The 20,915-nt window shown below is 42.1% G+C and overlaps 1 protein-coding gene across 3 annotated transcripts in view; it reads right to left on the bottom strand.

Annotated features, from left to right (window-relative positions):
- LOC113155161 (semaphorin-6D-like) overlaps positions 1-20,915 on the bottom strand; it is a 120,076-nt gene that overhangs the window by 39,730 nt on the left and 59,431 nt on the right. For 2 of the 3 annotated variants that reach the window (XM_026349716.1, XM_026349717.1), the window contains exons 4-12: positions 10,056-10,272; positions 9,309-9,423; positions 8,949-9,006; positions 6,767-6,823; positions 6,244-6,345; positions 2,869-2,959; positions 2,562-2,684; positions 833-921; positions 120-209 (exon numbers count right to left, since the gene is read on the bottom strand). In XM_026349716.1, coding sequence (XP_026205501.1) covers positions 120-209; positions 833-921; positions 2,562-2,684; positions 2,869-2,959; positions 6,244-6,345; positions 6,767-6,823; positions 8,949-9,006; positions 9,309-9,423; positions 10,056-10,200 — 870 coding nt within the window. In that variant the 5' untranslated portion in view covers positions 10,201-10,272. Of the gene's footprint in view, positions 1-119; positions 210-832; positions 922-2,561; positions 2,685-2,868; positions 2,960-3,071; positions 3,160-6,243; positions 6,346-6,766; positions 6,824-8,948; positions 9,007-9,308; positions 9,424-10,055; positions 10,273-20,915 lie in introns of those variants that run through there. The other variant, XM_026349718.1, reaches the window with a different exon arrangement.

Raw genomic sequence — 20,915 nt, 5'->3', positions numbered from 1 at the left:
TTTAATTTAATTTAATTTTTTATTAGCCATCACTACATCAGTTCCAATAACTTGTACAAAAGACATTATACAAGAAAAGTGGATTGATTTCATGTAGGTAAAACTGAGTGTGGAGTTACCTTTAGAAAAGAAGTCCAGTATCTCTCCAGAACTCGGGGAGATCCTCCGTTATCATTCTTACACACCCGGGCAACTCGAGAAAACACCACCTTGAGAGAGGTGAGACAGAGATGAACAAGTGAAGAAGAAGTTTAATCCATCGTCCTATTTGATTCACAGATCAGGAACAGTGTACCAGACGTAAAATAGAGAGTTAGGAGGATTCTGGTCACATACTTCCTGCCTACTTACCTGGTCACACAACATTTAAATTCTTAACTCTGAGTGGTTTCTTTTAATGTCTGAATACATTCTACTCTATTAGTCTTTCCTCCATGAGAGACTGCAGAGGCTTAGAAACAGTTCCTGGACTAACATTTAAACTTATTAAGACATTTTCATAAATGGGAATAAATGCACTTCCTGAATTCAACAGATGAACGACTTCACCTCGTCACAGTTTAGATACACCCTTAGAATCTGTACATGAGTTGGGATTTTGGAAAAAGAAAATATTTAATAATTTAACAATAACTCACTGTTGTCCTTTCTTTACAATTCATGGATAAAACAAAGTCTGCTTCATGACAGAGAAATTAGGTTTTCTAATCTATGGATAATGCCATTTACAGTAAATTAGTACTTTACTTAAAGTGATGCAAAGTCCATAAACAGTTTCAACCATCTCTTTGCTTTTGGAATAAAATGTTCACACATACAGAGACAGACGTACCTTGCCCAGGGCGGTGTACTCCACAGCGATCTCACTGAGGAAAAAGTAGACGTAGTTACCGTAGTCAATAGCGTGCAGGAAGTGCGGCTCTGCAGAGAGAAAGAAAAAAAAAAGGAATATTATTATTGATTTCCTCCATTTTCAAGTCAAAACTTTCCTCACAGCTTCTTTGGCTGGAAGCACTTACTGGGTGATAAAAGTTTGTTCATGTATTTTACCCTCAACCTGTCTCGCCTACATAATCAGTTTCTGTGTTTTTACCTTTCAAAGTCCCACAGAGAAATAACATGAACTTGTTAGTTTCAGCTGTGAGTTTTATTCATCGCTCATATAGACGGAGGTTGGATTTAACTTCAGTAACTCACAACATTTATGGTTAAGAAGTGAGTACTGACTGACATTTATCAAGGTCAACAGGAATTCAAGATACAAAAAACTTTATTAATCCCAGAGGGATTTTGATTCGCCTTGTGAAAGTTAAAGTATGGATGAAAATAGGGCAAAATTATAGACCAGGGTGGAGTATTAACATAAATATGACATAAATAATGATTCTGATGATTCTGATGTTCAGTTCCCCCACCCCTTACAGAGGGGGGAGGAATTGTAAAGATTCATGGTCTCAGATAGAAAGGACCTCCTCTGGCGTGGAGAACTTGACGTTGATCAGTCTTTGGCTGAACGTGCTCCTCTGTCCAACACACTGTGCAGTGGGTGGGAGGGATTGTCCAGGATTGAGAGGAGTTTGGACAGCATCCTCCTTTCAGCAACAACATGTAGAGGGTCCAGCTCCACCCCCAGAACAGAGCCAGTCCTGATCAGTTTGTTCAGTCTGTTAGTGTCTGACACCTTCATGCTGCCGCTCCAGCAGACCACAGCATAGAAGATGACACTGGAACCACAGACTTATAAAACATCCACAGCATGGTGCTGCAGACGTTGAAGGACCTGAGTCTCCTCAGAAAGTACATCCGGCTCTGAGCCTGTTTGTACAATGCTGCTGAGTTCTTAGTCCAGTCCAGTTGAGTCCACACCAGTCAACAAAACTGTCCACCACTCCACGGTACTCCGTGACATCTCCACCCTTAATACATCCTACAACTGTCATCAGAGAACTTCTGAAGATGACAGGACTCTGAGTTGTACCTGAAGTCTGAGGTGTACAGGGTGAAGAGGAATGGAGACAGAACTGTCCCCTGTGGAGCACCTGTGCTACAGACCACAGTGTCTGACAAACAGTTCTGCAGGTGGACGTACTGTGGACGGTCAGTGAGGTAGTCCATGATCCAGGAAATCAGGGGAGTGTTGACCTGCATGTTTTTTAATTTCTCTCCCAGCAGTGCAGGCCGGATGGTGTTGAATGCACTGGAGAAATCAAAGAACATGATCCTCACTAAGCCCCCAGGCTTGTCCAGGTGGGTGTAGGTGCAATGGAGCAGGTGTATGATGGTGTCATCCACTCGAATATCCAAATGTCCGTTATTACTTGTACATGTTTTAAAATAATGGTTTTACTACTCAATTAACCTTCACATTTGGTTAAACCGCCCACAAACGTCCTCTAACTCAGACGTGAACAGAGTGGATTGTAGGATTTTAAGGTGAGTGTTGTTTAAACCACAATATAAATATAATATAAATATAAAATTGCACAGTTGGACATTATGTAGTCAAACACTGACATAAACTATGTAAGAACAATGACATGTGACTGAGTTTTGTGACTCACCCCGAAGCCACTTGGAGTCATACTTGACGGTTCTCAGGACGGGTCGGCCCTCCCCGAGGCTTCTGTAGATGACGGCGTCACTTGCCAGGAAGTCGGTCATGGTGGCTGAGTAGAAATCTCCTCCTGATTAAAAACAAACAACTTCACAGTGAGAAGTGAATAAAAAATAAGGTTCAGAAGTCGTTTGGTTTGACTGCTAACCTGAATAAATATTCAAATTACTATGACAACACGTCTACGACTACAGAAAACCACTTGTTAAAGGTCGTTAGGTTATTTTCTAAGAGGTCAAGGGCGCTTGACTCACCGGCAAACAGTCCGACGTTGGACTGACCGGACTCAAAGGGACAACGAGCCTGACCAACCACCTCCTCCCCAACCTGCTCCATAGACATCATCTGAGGAAGGAACAGGACAGAAACACATCCAATCGTTTTTTATTCTCTACTACGTTTAAGGACAAACACACATAACAAAGTGAAAGAGGAAAAGAAAAACGTCCCATCGCACTTTACTGTCGTTCAGCAACTCCTTTAAAGCGTCACAGCTCCAGCTTGATATGTTGTGAATAATGGGAGCTAATATTATTCAGGACGTGTCAGCAGGGAGGATAATAATGCTTCTAATCAGCTGGTGTCAGTCGGTGCTCAGCAGGGAGGCGCTTCATCCAGTACCTGAGCTAATAATACACCATTAGATCCACTGACAGCTCTGTTAATAACGGCTGGTGACGGTATTAACGAACTCATCTGAAAGAACCGACCCGTTTGCTTTTAGTGAGTCGGAGTTCAGACGTGAAGCAGCAGCTGTTTGTTCAGTTTGTTGTCGTCTGTCAAACACACATCAAACTGCACCGAGAAGAGACAACAGAAGAAGAGAAGCAGCGTCTGACGGCGCGCTAGTTGACTGTTTTATTCCCAGCTCCGTATCTCACTTCATTATGCTGATAATAATGTTATTGACATGTTACTTATACGCTGATAATATTCATTGTCATCCTGGCAGCTGTGTTGATAACACTGTGTGTCCTGGAGCTACGTTAGCTGAATGCTAACAGAGCAGCATTTACCCTCCTGAAGCCTCATAAATAAACCCGTCTGCTGTTTCACCCTCGGGGGGCTGAATGTGACCCGCTCTCTCTAAGTCTTTCTGTCTTTGTCTCCGTCAGTCCTCCATCATGAAGGAGGACTGACGGAGACGACATGTCTCTCCTCTTTTCTTAGAGTTCAGCACCACCAGGTCAAATTAAATCAACATTTAATCTCACGCTTTAATTCAACTGTTTTCCTTCCTAATTTATCTCGGCCGGTTTCTGGCCAGCAGTCTCATGCAGCAGCGCTCGACCTTCACTTCCATCACTGTCTGTGCACGTTAGCCATCATCCGCTCCGGCTCCACACGAGGATGTGGATAAATGAAAAGGCATCAGTAGGACCGTGTCTACGACAACCTGCTGCTTAAAAACACTCAAGGAAGATTTCAGATTTACAGCAATGAATCCTGACTAATGAGAGTTTAACATGGACGATCTCTAAATAAGAAGCAGTTGAAGATTTCCCCATTATAAGGTAGATTAAAGAGTTATAGACGAATAGTTCACACAGAAATAGAAAAACTATCTTAAACTATAAAGCTCCACTGTAAATGAAACCAGATACCGACGACTACTTTGAACATGTATGTGTTCATGTATGTGGTGCATTGTCACACTCAAATATTAATGTCTAATTAAAGTCATCAGCAGAAACACATTCTCTGTTACAGCAGTTTGACTAAATATCTTACTACAAGGTCCATTTTTCTTTCAAAGTCTGGCTGATTTACTTCAGATTAAAATACTTGTCAGTCTTTTTAATGCATAATTGTAATTAAATGTGTTTAAATTATCTAAAGCCTTGTAAAACAGCGGAATACAAAGTTCACAAACATTCAAATCACTTCCTGTTCTTTAAAAAGTACAAGCTGACTTTTTTATGACATCAATCACAAAAGGAGAGAAGGCATCAGTGTGTTTTTCAAGTGCTCGTGTCTCTTTGTTAGATCCAAACTCTTCAGAAAAGAAGAAAAACTGCCTCATTTTCAGGTAAACGTGTTGTTTTTGCTGCTGCCGGAAGGTTTCAAAGCACAGAAAGCTTCTAATAAACGGGGTCAGCGTCTGTCAGTCAAACTTCCAGCATCGCAGCAGCGTGAAAAAAAAAAACACGGCTCCGGATCGGCACCTGAAATTGTGGTTTTTGTGAAAGTGTTGTGTTTGGCATTGATGAGGCGTCTGGAGCTGCCTGACACTTTCAATTAGGGAAGTGAACGAGCAGGGGAACGCCGTCAAAATAAAAGTCAACTTATTCCTGCACCCAGTCTTTCTGCTCATTAACCCGACGTTAGTGATGATTCAACAGCTCAGAGGAAAATAGGCAAGTTAGAAAAAGGCCAAAGCCATAAAGTATGGAGACGCACGACATCATGTACCAAACAGAAAGGCAGACTAGAGATGTTCTGAAATGCAATGAAGGTCAGCTGTAGGTAGTTTGTGTTGTTATTTCAATAAATGTAAAAAATTACATTACAAAGATGATCTTTTAAAAATAATAATTAATACACTAATTAAACAAATGTCAAATTATCTGTCTGCTGCTGGAACACAACCAGCTCTCAGTTGGTCGTGTTCCCACACTGTTATTAGTCCGACCAATTCAGGGACGGACCCCTGATAAGAGAAACCACTGTGAACAGAAACGGACCCAGGTACCAACCAATTAGACAAAGTGTCATTAGAAGTAGCTATAAGCCGTCGATGTTGAGTGAATACTGTGAGTAAAGCAGCTTTATTTTCAAGTTTGTTAGCCTCTGTCCTGGATCTTCTTCTGCTACCTGTTGTTGAATGATAAACACGCCACCTGTTGGTGCCAGATGAAAGCGACTTGAGGCGACTCGACGGTCGGCCGCCTCCAGTTCTTTGATGCTGGGTTGGTGCGTCATGGCCTCGACGCTCTGGGACTTTGAATTATTTGAATCTATGCGATTGTTCTGACAGCATTGTGATTCTGAACGCACAGCCATCTGCAGTGTGTCGATGTTCTTCTGCTCTGACCACGTCTTGAAATATACATGAAATTTAAGCCAAAGTGCAAAAGATGAAAGAAACACAGAAATCCTGGGTTGAATGAAGTTAGCAAACCTAAATACAATGAAGGAAAAAGAAAGTCTGGATTGGAAATATGATAGTGAACGATTATATAACACTTGTTGAACGGACGGCATAGGAACATTCAACTTAGGTAGAGCTCAAACCACAAAGGCTGAAAGTCCAGGTTTTACACTCCGTCATCTACAATTTAAAGATCTGACGTCTGATCAGATACACAAAGCATTTGAGAAGAGATTTAGTGTTTTAATGCTAAATAATCAAAGAACAGATTTCACTGCATGTTTGGAATATGAAAAGCTTGTCGCTCCTAAAAGAAAACATTTAGAAACTTTTCTCCGCTGCTTCTTGGAAAGTTAGAAATCAATATTTATCGAGCTGGGAAGGAACTCTTAATTAGTGTGTAAAACATCTAAAAACCTCTCACTGCTCTTTTCCAGGAAAAAAACATTTCATGACCACAGCTCTTATCTGAGCCTGTTCTTCTCTCTTTGACACAGGACAGGTGAGCACAGGTGAGCACAGGTGAGTGTGTGTGTACCTTGTAGTTCCGGCAGGTTGGGTTGAAAGCATTGGTACCGCAGGCGAACAGGGTCTCATCGTTTCTGGGCACCAGGACTTTAACATAGTTATAACACTCGTCCTGAAATACACACATCAAATATGGTAAAGAATGTGACAACACTCATTAATCATATCATGACGTGATAACATCTTATCTCTACAAGAATGAAGACATTTGTTTTTCGGGAGCAATGAGAATTTCTAATTTTATCTCTAGTGTCGGTGAACTCGAAAGAAAAACGTGTCAACGATGCTCATTCATCAAATCTGTCACGATGAAACGTTTCTTCACAGTTTAGCATCTGTCAAACAGCTGCTGGTCAAAAGTAGGAACAATGGGTTGATTTCATCGACACGCTGCCTGTGACTTTCTGTTTTCTTTAACATCCCACTGTTTTAAGAATAAGAGTCATTACAGAAACAAAAACCAGACCATAAAAAGGAAATGGGGGTAATACCAGAGTAATTTAGAGGTAAAAGAACAGTGTAGGAGAACTCACCCTGTTCTTCCCTCTGACCGTACACTTGCTGACGTCTTTGGACTTCCACGTCAGCTTCTGAAACACAGGAAGAACAAGTACTGAACGTGATCTGGTGGCAACACATGCGTGAAAGGTGTAATTTCCTCCTGGCTGTGAAGTCGACGCTCACGTCATCGATGAGAAATAAACACAAACACAAAGGTAACGAGGAACGTGAGTCAGGTCTGACTGAGGACGTGTCGGCAGGTGAACCAGCTTTGAGGTTCAGAGCACGTCATCATCAGCGGCACAGAACAGTATGTTGTCTGAGAACCAAGCACAACAAAAGCAGGTTTGGATTAGGCTGGTCCTCGGGTGGGAGGAGGTCTCAGGTTTCTTTGCTCCTGATTCCGACAGGTTTCTCACGCAGGGCTATGAGAGCAGCTCGAACCTGTTTGTACAGCAGTCTGCAAAAATTTCATCAGCACCGTCAGGGACATAAATATCTACTGTATCTATAGAGACAAGAACATGAGTGATTCAACAGATGGTGTTGCCCCCTCAGAGCCCTGATCTCAGCATCATGGAGTCAGTCTGGCCTTACAGAAACCACGTGCACGCACTGGGTCCTTGTAATATTCCACTAATACACAGGAGACTGTAACACAGCAGCACATGCAGCAATGCAACAGCACACAAAAGACTTTAAGATAGTAAACACGGGCGTAATTAGCTTTGGAAATGTTTTACGAGCAATAAGGTTCATTCAACACATTTGTAAAGGATACTCACGACTCCATGGGAAATCTTTGCAGCAACGATTTACCAGTGCAGCAACAGTTACAATAGCTCTCTGAGCTGCTAACTGTCAAATTAATACTGCAGCAGAGCTACAGTAGCTGTTCAGAGCAGCTTCGACGTGGAACAGAACAAATTCCAGCTAAATCAAACTTTAGTGAAATATTTGCATGGGTGCACGGCAACCTGGAGTGAACGCACTGACCTCCATGTATTGAAGTTCTGCTCTCTTTAATTGTTTGATCAAGACTCTGTGCTGTGTCCATGTAATTACAGTTATTACTAGTTTCCATTTTGTAAACAGCGTTCATGGCAACATCTAATTATGACTGAGAAACTGTGATTTTGTTTAATTTCATTTAAAGGGGGTAGTGGGAAATTGCAAAGTATCTTGAACCTAGTCCACTGACTCGGACACTGGGTGGAGCTGTGAACAGAAATCCTTCTACCTTTCACTGCAGGTGAGGTCAACGCCACAGAAACTGCTCAGGAAAATACCTGTTCCGAGAGAGAGAACCCTAACTCCACCTGAGTTTGACCCTTTACTTTATTTATTCATCTTTATTATTTATTTCATTTAAATGCAGTGGTCAGGATGTGATGTGGTCCTCGGTCATGCTGATAACGCGAGTTCACATCAAAGAGCTGTTGTAGACCGCCGTCCCACAATGCACCAGGAGACCCATTACTGTCAGGAGCCACCCGGTAACCTTTTCTCTTTGATGAGGAGGAGGTGTGTGAATCAAAGGCGACATGCGCTCAGCAGCTGCTGTTGTTCTGTTCTGCCGTTCTTCTATTTGTGCACAAAGTAAAAAGAATCTTCTGCTGCGTTGTCGTCGGGTCTGATGCCGTTTTCAAGATTCTTAGGCGAGACTAAACCACAGAGCGAGGCTGCAGCACAGACGAGACATTCATATATAAAAGAAACTCCACCCAAAGTCTAACTATGACTGATTTGCCTCATATTCCCGGACACTGAATTTCAGTCTGGTATTTCCACCACAGTGTGAAACGTGTCCTAGTTCAGACTGTGGAAGTTTAGCTGAGCTCCGTTTGCTTAATGAGGGCTTCCTGTCATTCACACAAACAGTCTACATGGTACAAACAAGCTCAGATCATTTTTTCTCCAGAGTTTAGTGGTCAAATGTCAGCAGACAATACTGAAGCTCTAATGGTGCATTCACACATACAGATTCAAGCCTGGGCCAGTGGCAGCTGCCATTTACTGTCAAAGAAGAACTGTCTCTACAGCCGTACAGTAGTGGACGTGGACCTGAAGGACGTGGATCATCACAAGCTCAGGTTTCTGATTATTTACAATAAGTCTAAGTAACTTAATGTAACAGGACACACGACACATATCAATACAGCGACTGCACGATACGTTTTATTTTCATGTGTGAATAGTTTTACTTTTACTCACCAGCTGAGGCACAAACTCTTCTGAGGCAGTTGTCAGGTTCACTGCAAACACGTGATCCCTGAGGAGGTCAAAGCACAGAGTCAAACTTTACTTATTTATTAGTTGAAACTATTTCATCCAGCATGTTTGAGTAAAACAGGACTAATGCAGGAGTATCTGTTCTCTAAGGTTAAGAACAGAGTCGTACTGAGCCTCTGTCTTGACAGATCTTACAGCTTTTGGTGCGGCCAGTGATGTGGCCTGTTTAAATCTTTGACGGCTGGTTTCTTTCTGTGTGTTTATGGAACATTATTAGACATTCAAAGCTCCAGCTCTAATAGTGATCTGTCTGACATCAGATGTGTCTGAGCGTGTGCAGACCTGGCAGCGATGTATAACATGTGGTTGATGCGTAACATCCTCTGAAAGTCCAGACCCAGACGCAGCGTGTCGTTGTCCTGAAGCAAACCCTGGAAACCCGGATACTGATACGACTCTGAACACAAACAGAGACTGAATATAAGTTTGGGAAACGTTCACATTAGAATCTATAGATGTTTCTACACAGTTTGAGATCATTCAGTCCCAGATTATCTGTTTGGACTGATACAGATATGTAAATGTGTTGAACTGTGAATCCTGACACACAACAGAAATGAACAGTATTTTCTAGATCTAATCTTTCCTCTCGTGCACATTCAAACCAACCATGTGTTAGTGCGTCAACACCTTCTCATTTCCTGTCTAGAGCTCACAGCTCACAGCTCACAGCCCACTACATCATACATATGCATGTTAAATTGCATCAAACCTTGAAACTGTCCAATATTTTTAAGAAGATAATTCATTTCAGTAATTTAGCACTAATTAAGCCTTTGACATGTTCTGCTGTGTTTACATGAGATGTTATTAGGCACTAAATGGAAACATTCAATCAGACAAACAGGCTAAAAGCTACAGAGGAGATAAATGACATGTGAGCTGTGAATGTGTCCAGCACGAATAAGGACGGGCTGAATATTAGTTTACAGTAATATGAGCCTTTAACGAGGCAGGAGACAACTCAGAGTGGACAGACTGATATTACAGCTGTTGTCATCATCATCCAATCAGAGAGAGACTGCTCACGCTCTGAGTTCACCACGTTGATCGCCTCCAGGTCTTTGGGGAAGGGCGTGGTCGAGGCCGACTCCGACGAGAAGCAGAAAGTGAGGATGAGCAGCAGCAACAGCAGCGGCGTCCGCCACGAGGACAGCCAATCGGTTGGAGCCATTTTAGAGGAGAGTGAAGGGAGGAGGGGGGGCTGAGTGATGGAGTGATGTCAGCAGGTCATTGTGGACATCAGCTGTGAGGAAACAGAGAAATGAGGATTAAATACAGAAAATAGGGAGAGTGTGTGTGTGTGTGTTCTGGGTTTAAGTCTCTCGAGTCCTCCTCCTGTCTGCAGCCATATATTATGAGGGATTAGCATGTAGCCCAGTGGTTAGCCCTGTATTAACCTGCCAGGTCACAGAGCAACACCTGCAATCAATTAGATGGATTAGCATTAGCTTAGCGTTGGTGTGTTTGTGTTGACAGCACACTGAGTAAGTGCACGGATTAATATGAAGCTTTACTGACTCAGTGTTTGATGATAAACTATTGTTTATATGTGAGCCACTTATCTATCTATCTATCCATCCATCTATCTATCTATCCATCTATCTATCTATCTATCTATCTAATCTATCTATCTATCTATCGAGCTATCTATCTATCTATCTATCTATCTATCTAGCTATCTATCTATCTATCTATCTATCTATCTAATCTATCTATCTATCTATCTATCTATCTTATAATCTATTTATCTATTTAGCTAGCTACTAGCTATCGATCTATCTATCGATCTATCTATCCATCTTCTTATTTATCTATTTATCTATCTATCTAATCTATCGAACTAAATATCGATACATCTATTTATCGATTTATCTATCTATCTATCTATTTAACTTATTTATCTATCTATCTATCTATCTATCTATTTATCTTATCTATCTATCTATTTATCTATTTATCTATCCATCTATCTATCTATCTATTTATCTATTTATCTATCTATCTATCTAACTAACTATCTATATATCTATCTATCCATCTATTTATCTATCTATCTATCTATTTATCTATTTATCTATCTATCTATCTATCTATCTATCTATCTATCTATCCATCCATCTATCTATTTATCTATCTAGCCATCTATCTATCCATATTGAAATAAAAGCACAGTGGGTTCATTTATTATTTCCAGTGATCATCATGGAGAGCTGCAGTGACACAGCGGGAGCATGAGAGGACTGACAATGTCAGGAATTCTGTTGGGATTTCTGTCATGCAGTTAAAACTCAGCAACAATCTCCATCTTATTTAGAAACGAATATTAAAATCAGAGTGATCTATGGAAAACAAACAGCTCAAACATTTCTACTGTCAGTTCACACACCTGTGTGTCTTACACCAACCCACAGGTGTGTGTTTAGCTCTGATATCTGATTTAAACTCAAAGTTCCTGCACAACAGCATTCATGTAGTAATAAGATGTAAATGAGGAGACCCAGGCAGAACCTAGGACCCACAACACTTACACAGTACTGTGGATCTCATGTGTGGGGGTACAGCAGCTTATAGTTCTACTAGTTCGATGTTTTGGATTTGATTAACCTGCTCCAGAGCAGATCCATCCATGGACCTTTTTCAGACACAGCCTGTAAATCCAGCCATCAGAAAGTAGGTTTGAGACGTCGTGTGAATCTTACTGAGGCCTTATCTCTGAAGCTAAGTGGTGTAGAATAACGATTGTGGAGGTTCAGGGGAAAACAATGTGACGGACAGATCTGGAGTCTGTGAGAGACAGAGAACCATCAGAGAATAGAGATTATACTTCCATCTTGGCCTCTCCTGCATCAACAGCTCCTCTACCCCCTCCCTTATCTGTTCCACCCATCTTTTCTTTAGGAGCTAAATATTTTCAGTCAGGACCATTTCATCTCTCATCCACCTCCCTTCCCTGCATCATTTCCTCTGCCCTCCTCTTCTCCTCCTCCTGTTATGTCATACAGTGACAAAGCAGAAGAGAAGAAGGCACGAAGGGGACGCACGCTCCTCTCATCTCCCCTTTCATCACCTTCTCCCTGTCGTCTCCTCACCTCTCCTGCCTCATTCTGTCATACGAAGTGACAAATGAAAAGGAGAGAGGTGGTCTCAGAGGTGACAAGCTCTACTTCTCCCCCTCTTCTTCTTCTGTGGTGTAGAAATGAACTAAAAAAGAAGGTGTCAATCTCTCCAGCCTCCTCCTGTCTGTTCCTGCTGATCTGCTTTAGACTTTTCCTCCTTCCTGATTCATTTATTTTTTTCTTATTCAGCATGATCTGAAAACGTCACTGCCCTCCTTCTGCCTCCAACCTTATTACTAACATCTTCATCATCTTCATCGCCACAGCAGGTATCTAAACTAGTGGACACTACTTTAAAACATGTAAACACTCTGCTTCAGTACAGAGGTGGGAGTGAAGACAGTGCCGGTTTTAGTTAAAGCTGATGTCCAGGAAACGTTTCACCTCTCACATGAAAGATTTTACAGGTATTTAACCCAAGTGGACTCATCAATTCTTCAGGGTCACTGATGCCACCTGTGGGTTGTTCTTCCCGTCCGTCTTCCAGTGTGTGATAAATGGTGACTTGGACGCCTCCTCTGTTGACACACGGTCGTCCCACCTTCTTTACTCATCTCTCAAACCATCGGCCATCCCTGGGGGACCCTGGACCCTGCTGAGTCGTGTCCTGTGAGCTGCCTGTTCTCAGTTGTGACATGTGTTTGTGAAGTGGAAGTCATTCAGCTGATCTGTCTACCTGGACTTGGTCACCTCCATTTGTACCAGGCTCTCCATAATACCAACTAATACCAAATCAGGAACTAACTTTATGAAGTACTGTTCAGTCCGATGCAGAGTCCAACTTCACAACAGAATCATCTGCCTTCTTCTTCACAGCAAGTTATTTATCACTGATGGAGAATGAATTTCAACCTTTGTGTACCATTAGATTATTAAAACATAATAATCAATGGATAACAAGCAGCTTATGGCGACTAGTTGTAGTTCATAACTAAAGAGGAACTAAAACGTACTTATCTTCTCGTTAGCTTCTACAAATTGACAGGTATGATGTTAATAAATCAGACACTAAGTCAAACCTGGAGCATTTCACTGACGCCCGCTGCCACAGAGAACAACCTCTCTGAGGTGAGTCACAGATCTCAGTACGTCTTCTCTATGTGTGCGTGTTTTATTGCTTAAATCATTAATTTGCTCCTCGCAGCCAAAGCAGCCCTGTTGTCAGTTCTCATTCAGTGAGACAAGGCTGAAACAAACTACCTGGTCCAGTGAGCGAATACTGACACACACAGAGCTCACCTTGGAGAGAAGGTGGTTTTATTTAAGCTTTGTTCCAGACATTTCATCTGAAGCCATGTCCCATTTCCCGAATGTAATTTACACCTTGACGTCTGAGCAGCAGACACTCCGGGTGGTTCTCATCACGGCGAACACTTGACAACATACAGAAACTCTGCAGGAACATTCACCGGACTGTGTTGGTTCAGGCTTGATCTGATGGTAGAACACCATGAACTGAGCATACAGTTTTTAAAAGAAGAGACAAACATTAGAGTCTTTTAATCTTGTATCCAAGACGTCTTCAGGTTTGAAATCCAACCTTGTTTGGACACGTTTGGCCTAAAATACAAAAGCCATCGAGGTTTAGCTCACTAGTTAACCTGCAGGTACAACTGAAAACTGTCTCTTTAAATCTGGACTGGATGTGAACGTGTTTTAGTTAAACCTTTAGTCAGTTCTGTCACCGTGGACTGAATCCTGTTTATCCCGTCTACAGAGAAGGAGAAGACAGATTTACTTTGATAGGAGGATTCAACCTTCACCACAGCCTGAATAAGAACTCACAGATCACGTGGACTGTGTCACCTGCATCAATTCACCTGATGCTGCAGCAACGTTTTGATCAGAAACACAATTAAGACTTTTCTTCGACGATCTCTTCGTTTTTTTGTTGGACACACTCCACTCAGCTCTAACGAGCACTTTCTCGGTTTCTTCCCTCCAATCTTCTCTCTCGGTTCGTAACATCTCTTTCACTTGTTATTTTTGTTTTTCCCCAGATGATCTCCTCTGTGTCGAGTCCTGAAGCCGTTTGGTTTCTCATTTCACCCAATTCACCTCTGTCTGTCAAATCCAAACCCTTCTTTCTCTCTCTCTATCGTGTCTCTGGTTGTTTTCAGAAGCCCCTCTGGGTCTCTTTGCCTCTCCCACATACTTTAGATTTCATCTCTTCTTCTTTTCCATCATGTTAAGTTCAGAGATAGCTCAAAACAATCTGGATTTTCTCGCTCTGAGCAGATAAACTGAATGTGACTTTGTGATTGAACAAATTGAGGAGCTCGATGCGATGCCCGTCAGTCGGCACAGACTCATTTAGGTAATTGAAACATCTTGTTCTCCTCCTCGTTGTTGCGTGTTTTCTGCTGCCTGAACATGATCTTCCTGCCGATGGGGACAATCTGTCATTTATACAGCGGGACTAATCCGTCACACGGGGCTCAAACAGGAAGTTCACTTTTCATCTGGTCCCTGTAGAGACCAACTGATTTATATAAAAGCCTGATATTCAGATTAGATCGTAAATCTGATCTGCTCCAGCTGCAGTCGGCCTTGCGTGTAACGGAATCTGATCAGTTATTCATTTACTGCAGGATTAATCAATATTACACTGCTTTCACAGGAATTAAGACGTTAACCTGGGCATGCCAAACCCTTTACCGTGCATACTGCCTGAAATACAGCAGTACAGACCTGAAACCTTAAAAAGCTTTGAGCATGGAGAAAAGACATCCAGTTATTTTGCTATTCCCAAAGCTTCCTGTCCTATCAACCACATCTCAGTGAACTGTGCATTTAGAATATTTTATCACTTGAAATATGCTGTCGTTCTACCTTCAAAGCAGTCTGACAGTTTTACATCTCTCAAACCATTAGGTTCCAATTCATCACACAGCCAGCCATCTAAAAACAGTCAGTATGTTGTATTATTTAACCAAAGTACACGGAGACGATGCCATCACACAGTTCTACAAAACCCTGGACCACATTCAGAGCTAACATTTATAAAATCAGAGCTGCTTTGTGCAACAGCATCATGCTGTGAATCGGAGGAGATCAGACATAAACTCTGGTCTCCTTTATAAAGGTTTGGCACCATCTAGACCTCCACACCTCCAGCTTCTATCATGCTCCAGTTGGGTCACTGCAGCAGCACTGAACACCGGTACAGGATTTAGAGTGTCCAACACAACATAATAACATAAAGCTTATCTGAGGCCGCAGTATAAACCGATATCTGTGCAGGTCCAATTTATACTGAATTACAGCCTAAAGGGGACAGAAGGTAGGTCGTGACCAGATGGATAAGTGGGGGAACTGCTCATGAACATCATGAACTGTGATTGTGCTGGGCAACGAAAGCCTTAAGACTCTGATACATCAAGTCATCGGGTAAAGTCGGGCCATCAGCGAGTGTCCATGATATCCTTTGATGTCATGGACATGGCTGCGTCTCTGTCCATAAAACTACAAGTACCAGACATCCACAGAGGAAACGCCAAATATTAGTTACTGCTGGCAGCTGTATGTCAAAAAAAGGTCACGTCTGAATTAATTAAAGATCCTCAACACTGGAGAAACTGAACAAACCTCAACCTTTCAATCTGTGCATCACTTGAGTCAGTCCAGACATTTAAAAAGTCCATCTGTAGACATGTAGGGTAACAATAAGCAGGTTGTGTGAGCACTGAGCACCTAATGTGTAGCTCTATTCCAAAACTATTACTTCTGATATCGGCCTCGAAAAGCAACAACATCACTTCTCTCGTTTATTAATCTTCCTCCTTTGAGCTTTCTGTGCTAATAAAGTCCAAATCCGTGTGTGTGGCTGTGTGTGTTCTTCAGCCTCACATTTGAAATATTGCTGCTTCTTTAATTTAGATAATTGATACGAATCAGCCCATCACAGTCTCCTGTTTGTGTGCCAGAGAGTTTAAGCCACAAATCACTGATTGTATCGGCTGCTGGATCACCTGTCCGGCCCAGTGCCGCTGGATTAACTGTTATTGGGAAAACGTGAGAACGACTTTGAGGTTTTAATGAGATTGGTGTCAGGGAGGTCACCGTGTGGTAGTAAAGCTGTTTATTATGAAGGCTGAAGATTAGTTATGAAATTAAAGACGGAGAATTCACTCGTTTGGTCATTTGCAGCTTCCAGTGCAGACGAGGGAGGTGTTGGTGTCTAAACTCTAACAACACATCATTTAATGGCTGCAGCCCGCCGTCAAACAGTAACTGTGGTAAAACTGGATGATATCAGCTGCCAATAATAGATCTGATCGATTAGTGTTCCTATAGATCAGTTAAAGTTCCACTGATTTTAAATCAGATCTGTGACCAAACAAATACTTACAATCATTGTTTATCTACCAGTTCAAACTGAAGGTTTTCTTTTTGGATCAGGATGAAACTTTCCTGGTCGATTAACAGGACACATTATGAACCACTGTGTTAGAAAATATCTGTATTTTCAATTTGGAAAAAAGTCTGAACATATAACTCACAGAAACCTCCATCAGTGGCTCGTGTAACAGAAACCTTCAGATTCTGTTGAGTGGAAGTTCAACACTAAACTGGTTTTATTATGTGCAGCTTAAATCTCTTCAGTCAGGATGTCTTGAACCAAGGTTACGTGTTTTATATGTTTTAAATTCACTTCTGCTCTGGTTAACACTTCACTTTTCACCCTGAATAGCTTCTTCTCCATTCGTGTTGTAGTTTTAATACCAAACTGAGCAACAAACAAAGAACCAGACTAATGTAAATCAAAAGGAGACGCACATCCAACATCCGGCATAAGTTCTATGATCCAAATGGACCTAAAGTATCTCTGGGATGTTTGCTTGTTAATCCTGATGAATCTGTTCCCGTGGATCCAGATGAAGCTGGTTTTAGGTTTTAGGCTCCTACAGGTCGGGCCCCTCCACAGTCACTAGATAAGGCTGAGGCGTCGCCCCATGATTAATGGGAGCAGAAAACAAAGGTCAGACACACACCAATCTGTTCTCAGGTTTGTTTATAAAAACCTTAAACGTCCCTTTGACCCTTTATGACGGGGTCACAGGTTCAAATGGTGGAGAAGCAGCGGTTTAGTGGAGACACTGTGCTTCATAAAACCACTGTAGGTACCTGTCATTATCTAATCTATCTAAAACTGTATTTAAGAGCAGTGCTCCCATCAGTGCTGAGGAGACTGTGTATACACTGTTGATTTGTGATTACTGATTTAGGTTTTCTGTCTGCAGGTGGATTCACAGGAGCTTTGCACTGAGTCTATTTCTGTTGAATTTACTTCTGCATCACTCACGTCTCAACCATCTGAGCCGGACCTTTATTTTCATTAAAAAACATAGATACACCTTTGTCTTTAGTGAGCAGGCCTACACCCACCACCCATCAATGGCAGCCTGTGCACGTGTGTGTCGGCTTCAGTGTGTGAGCAGTAAACTGTGCCACCCGGGAGTGTGTGTGTGGAACTGTGTGGGATGTACAAAGTGTGTGTGTCCGCTGGCCTTGAATGGGCGCCCTGAGTGCCAGACTGAGAAAGTGGAATCAGTTTTCATCCTGACAGGCAATCCACCAGCTTCTCCCACTGTGTGTGTGTCTGTGTGTGAGTGAGAGATGCTGAAGGACAAATTCTAAAAAAAGACTTCACAGGCGAGAGAGACGAGCGACACTTTAAAAATGAAAACCACACAATGAGCCGAACGAGAGTAAATAGAAAAAAACGAGTGCAGCTCGTTTCCTCGTCTCCTCGGGCCTCTCTGTGTTTTCTGGGAAAGTTTACAGTATTAATGAGGAAACTACGGCGCGAGCACAGAACTAATCCGAGCTGTAATCAATCTGCAGGCTCCGATTTGGGAGGCGCAGAGACAGATTTTTAAGCTGTGTGAAATCCAGATTTCACACCGTTAGAAATCGTCTCTTTGTGTTTTCTCTCTGGCACGATGGCAGATTCAGTCTGGGAAGAGGAGAGGACGCTCGCCAAACAGTCTCTGGCTTCAAGACATATCTGCTTCCTCTGTTTTTCCACAGTAAAAGTCTTTAAGATGAATCAAGTAGCTGAAGTGTCTGGAGTTAAGGGGAGACATATGAACTGGCAGAACTGTGAGTGAAGGAAGCCAAACTGGAGGCGGACGTCTTCTTAAAGGCTCCACTGTCCATTTATTAACGTGCAGACTCATTTCATTTCAGTCAAGTAGACCAGGACTTTTGTAACATCACATAAGTTTCTGCAGGTTTCTGACTAAATCCAAGTAACATCAACATCAGACCTGCTCTTGAATTCTTCTCACTACGTTACTGCATGTCCTTCCTGACATCACATGATGACAGATTTAATAAATCCACAGAACATGTAGGATGAAAAATATTTTGTCCGACAAAAACAAAGAAACAGTGACTACGTCAGTGCTGCATGTAAATACTGTAGAATACTGTAGATCCAAAATAAAAACCAACATCTCCAATTAAAAAGCTTTTTCTACTGTTACATCCACACATTCACTGATTCTGGGTCAAACACTTTAGTTAAACTTTGTGTTGTGTGTCCATTTCCATTCATCATGTCCTAAATGTAGGTTAACTGTCCATGTGAATGATCCCAGGAGAGCCCAGCAAACTGGAGCGGATACGGTGGGAAAACAGAAGACGTGAATATCAATGATCTGTTGACAAAGTTCTGGATTTCTCAAAAGCTCGAGGTCTTCATGAAGTCGCATATTAATTAGCAGGATGATCCAAGTAAAGAACCCGTCTAGAAGCTAGAAAACTGCACCGACTCAGCACTTCTACTTCTAAACATGAAATAAAGCCGCTCAGCTTGTCGGACCTCGAATTAAAAGTTCCTGCTGGCCTTTCTTTAATTGATGGGTACTGACGTCTGTTCTACTTTCGCTTGCCTCCTACATACATAAGCTGGTAATTAATGACTGTAGCAACTGACACTTTTCCCACGTCCCTCATCGGTTACGTATGCCTTTCACAGACATGTTCTTACAAATTAACCACTAAATACCAGCTAATTTTAGAAATTATGAGGTTTCACACTTCACATTTCCGTTTATAATTAACTCCGAACTACACTGACTCTTCTTGGAAACCACCAAGAAACCAACAGTTGAATACTAAGTAATGAGGAAAGTGGGCAGTAAATACACTACGTGTATAATGTGTAGATTTAGAAGCAAAACTAAAATCTGGAATCATGCTTTTTTCTACCCTTCATTTCTCTTTAACAACCACAGGAAGCAGGTGGCTGATACTCTAGTTGGGTTTTATCAAGGATTCCACTTCCACGCTTCTCTGGCTCTTACTGTCATGTGTGGGTGTTGATTTATCTGCTGGCCTTGTTGGTCATCGTGCATGAACCCTTTCTGGTTGAACAAAGCAGAAACACTCGTGCTCTGTGTTTTATTGTGTGAGTCAATGGGAGCAGATAACGTGAATAAGATGACATGAGGGTCAGCTGGAGTGAATGAGAGGAAACGAAGGCAAACAAGGGAATTAAGAAAGTTAATAAAAAATCCTAATTATGAATCAACAGTCGAGGAAACGGGAGAGAATGAGCTACAGAAGACAGAATGAAGAAGGAAGATAGGAAGAAAAGAAGCAGCTGGAAAAAGAGAGAAAGAAGCAAAGAGGAAAGAACAAAGCAGCCGAAGTGAGAGGAAGAGAAACTGATGGTGAGAAAGAGGAAGAGGAGAAGATGAGGAGACAGCTGAGCGACGGATGATCACAGTGATGGGCGGATAAATAAAAGATGAGGGAGGAGAGAAGCACAGCACATAGTTGAGAGATCTATTCCTCCTTTATTCTATCATTCATTTACTCCTCTGTCTTCTCCAGCTGCCTCATTATTCTCTTTCTCCCTCCTCCTCCTTTCTTAGTGTGACACTCATCGTTTTCCTCCTGTAAAATCTCCATCTTTGATTCTGTCCTTTCTCTCTTTTCTCTTCCACTCCTCCCTGTTCACCTTTCTTCCTTCCTTCCTTCCTTCCTTCCTTTCTTTCCTTCTTCTTCCCTCACTCCAAACAATAAATTCAAGTTTCGACTTTTTCCTTAAATACTAATCAACCTTCTTTCATTTCTTCCTCTCTTCCTTTCTCTCTCTCCTCATTCTTTCTTTCCGGTCTTTCATCCTCAAAGGTCACTTTCTCAGCTCAGTGACATCCCATCATCTAGTTACCATGGCAACTGCTGCACCTTGCAGACTGTTGTGTGTGTGTGTGTGTGTGTTGTGTGTGTGTGTGTGAGTGTGTGTGTGTGTGTGAGTGTGACGTCGCCTTCGCCTGCTCGATGTTTAAACTAAACTTTACTAAACTAAACTAAACTAAACTAAACTAAACTAAACTAAGAATGTGTTGGTGAAGTAGCTCAGTAGCTGTTACACACTCTCGGCAGGTCGATGGACTATCTCAGTCTCCACCTGCCTCCAAGTGTGTGATGATTTATCTCTCCGTTCCACTCTCACCTTCCTCTTCGTATCGTCCATTACTGTCAGAAAACCTGTGAATCAGGGAGGAAGCCTGGAGCAGCTTGTCCCTCACACTAGTCTTAAAGACGTTTTGTCACTGTGTCTGCGACATTTTAAGATCTGTACCAGTCCAGGAAAGTCCCAAAACATGTGGAGTGACCACAGTGTGAGACGTGTGTCATGTAAAGAAGGCATGTGTGGAAACAGAAATGAAGACGCATCAGCATGAACACCGAGCCGCCGCAAAGCAGAAAACGCAGGTCACGAGTAAGTGACAGTAAGAGTTGAGTCGAGTCG

The sequence above is a fragment of the Anabas testudineus genome, chromosome 11, assembly GCF_900324465.2.
Source record: "Anabas testudineus chromosome 11, fAnaTes1.2, whole genome shotgun sequence".
NCBI lineage: Eukaryota > Metazoa > Chordata > Actinopteri > Anabantiformes > Anabantidae > Anabas > Anabas testudineus.
Note: the sequence above shows the minus strand (reverse complement) of the source record. Positions and strands in the feature narration are given on the sequence as shown.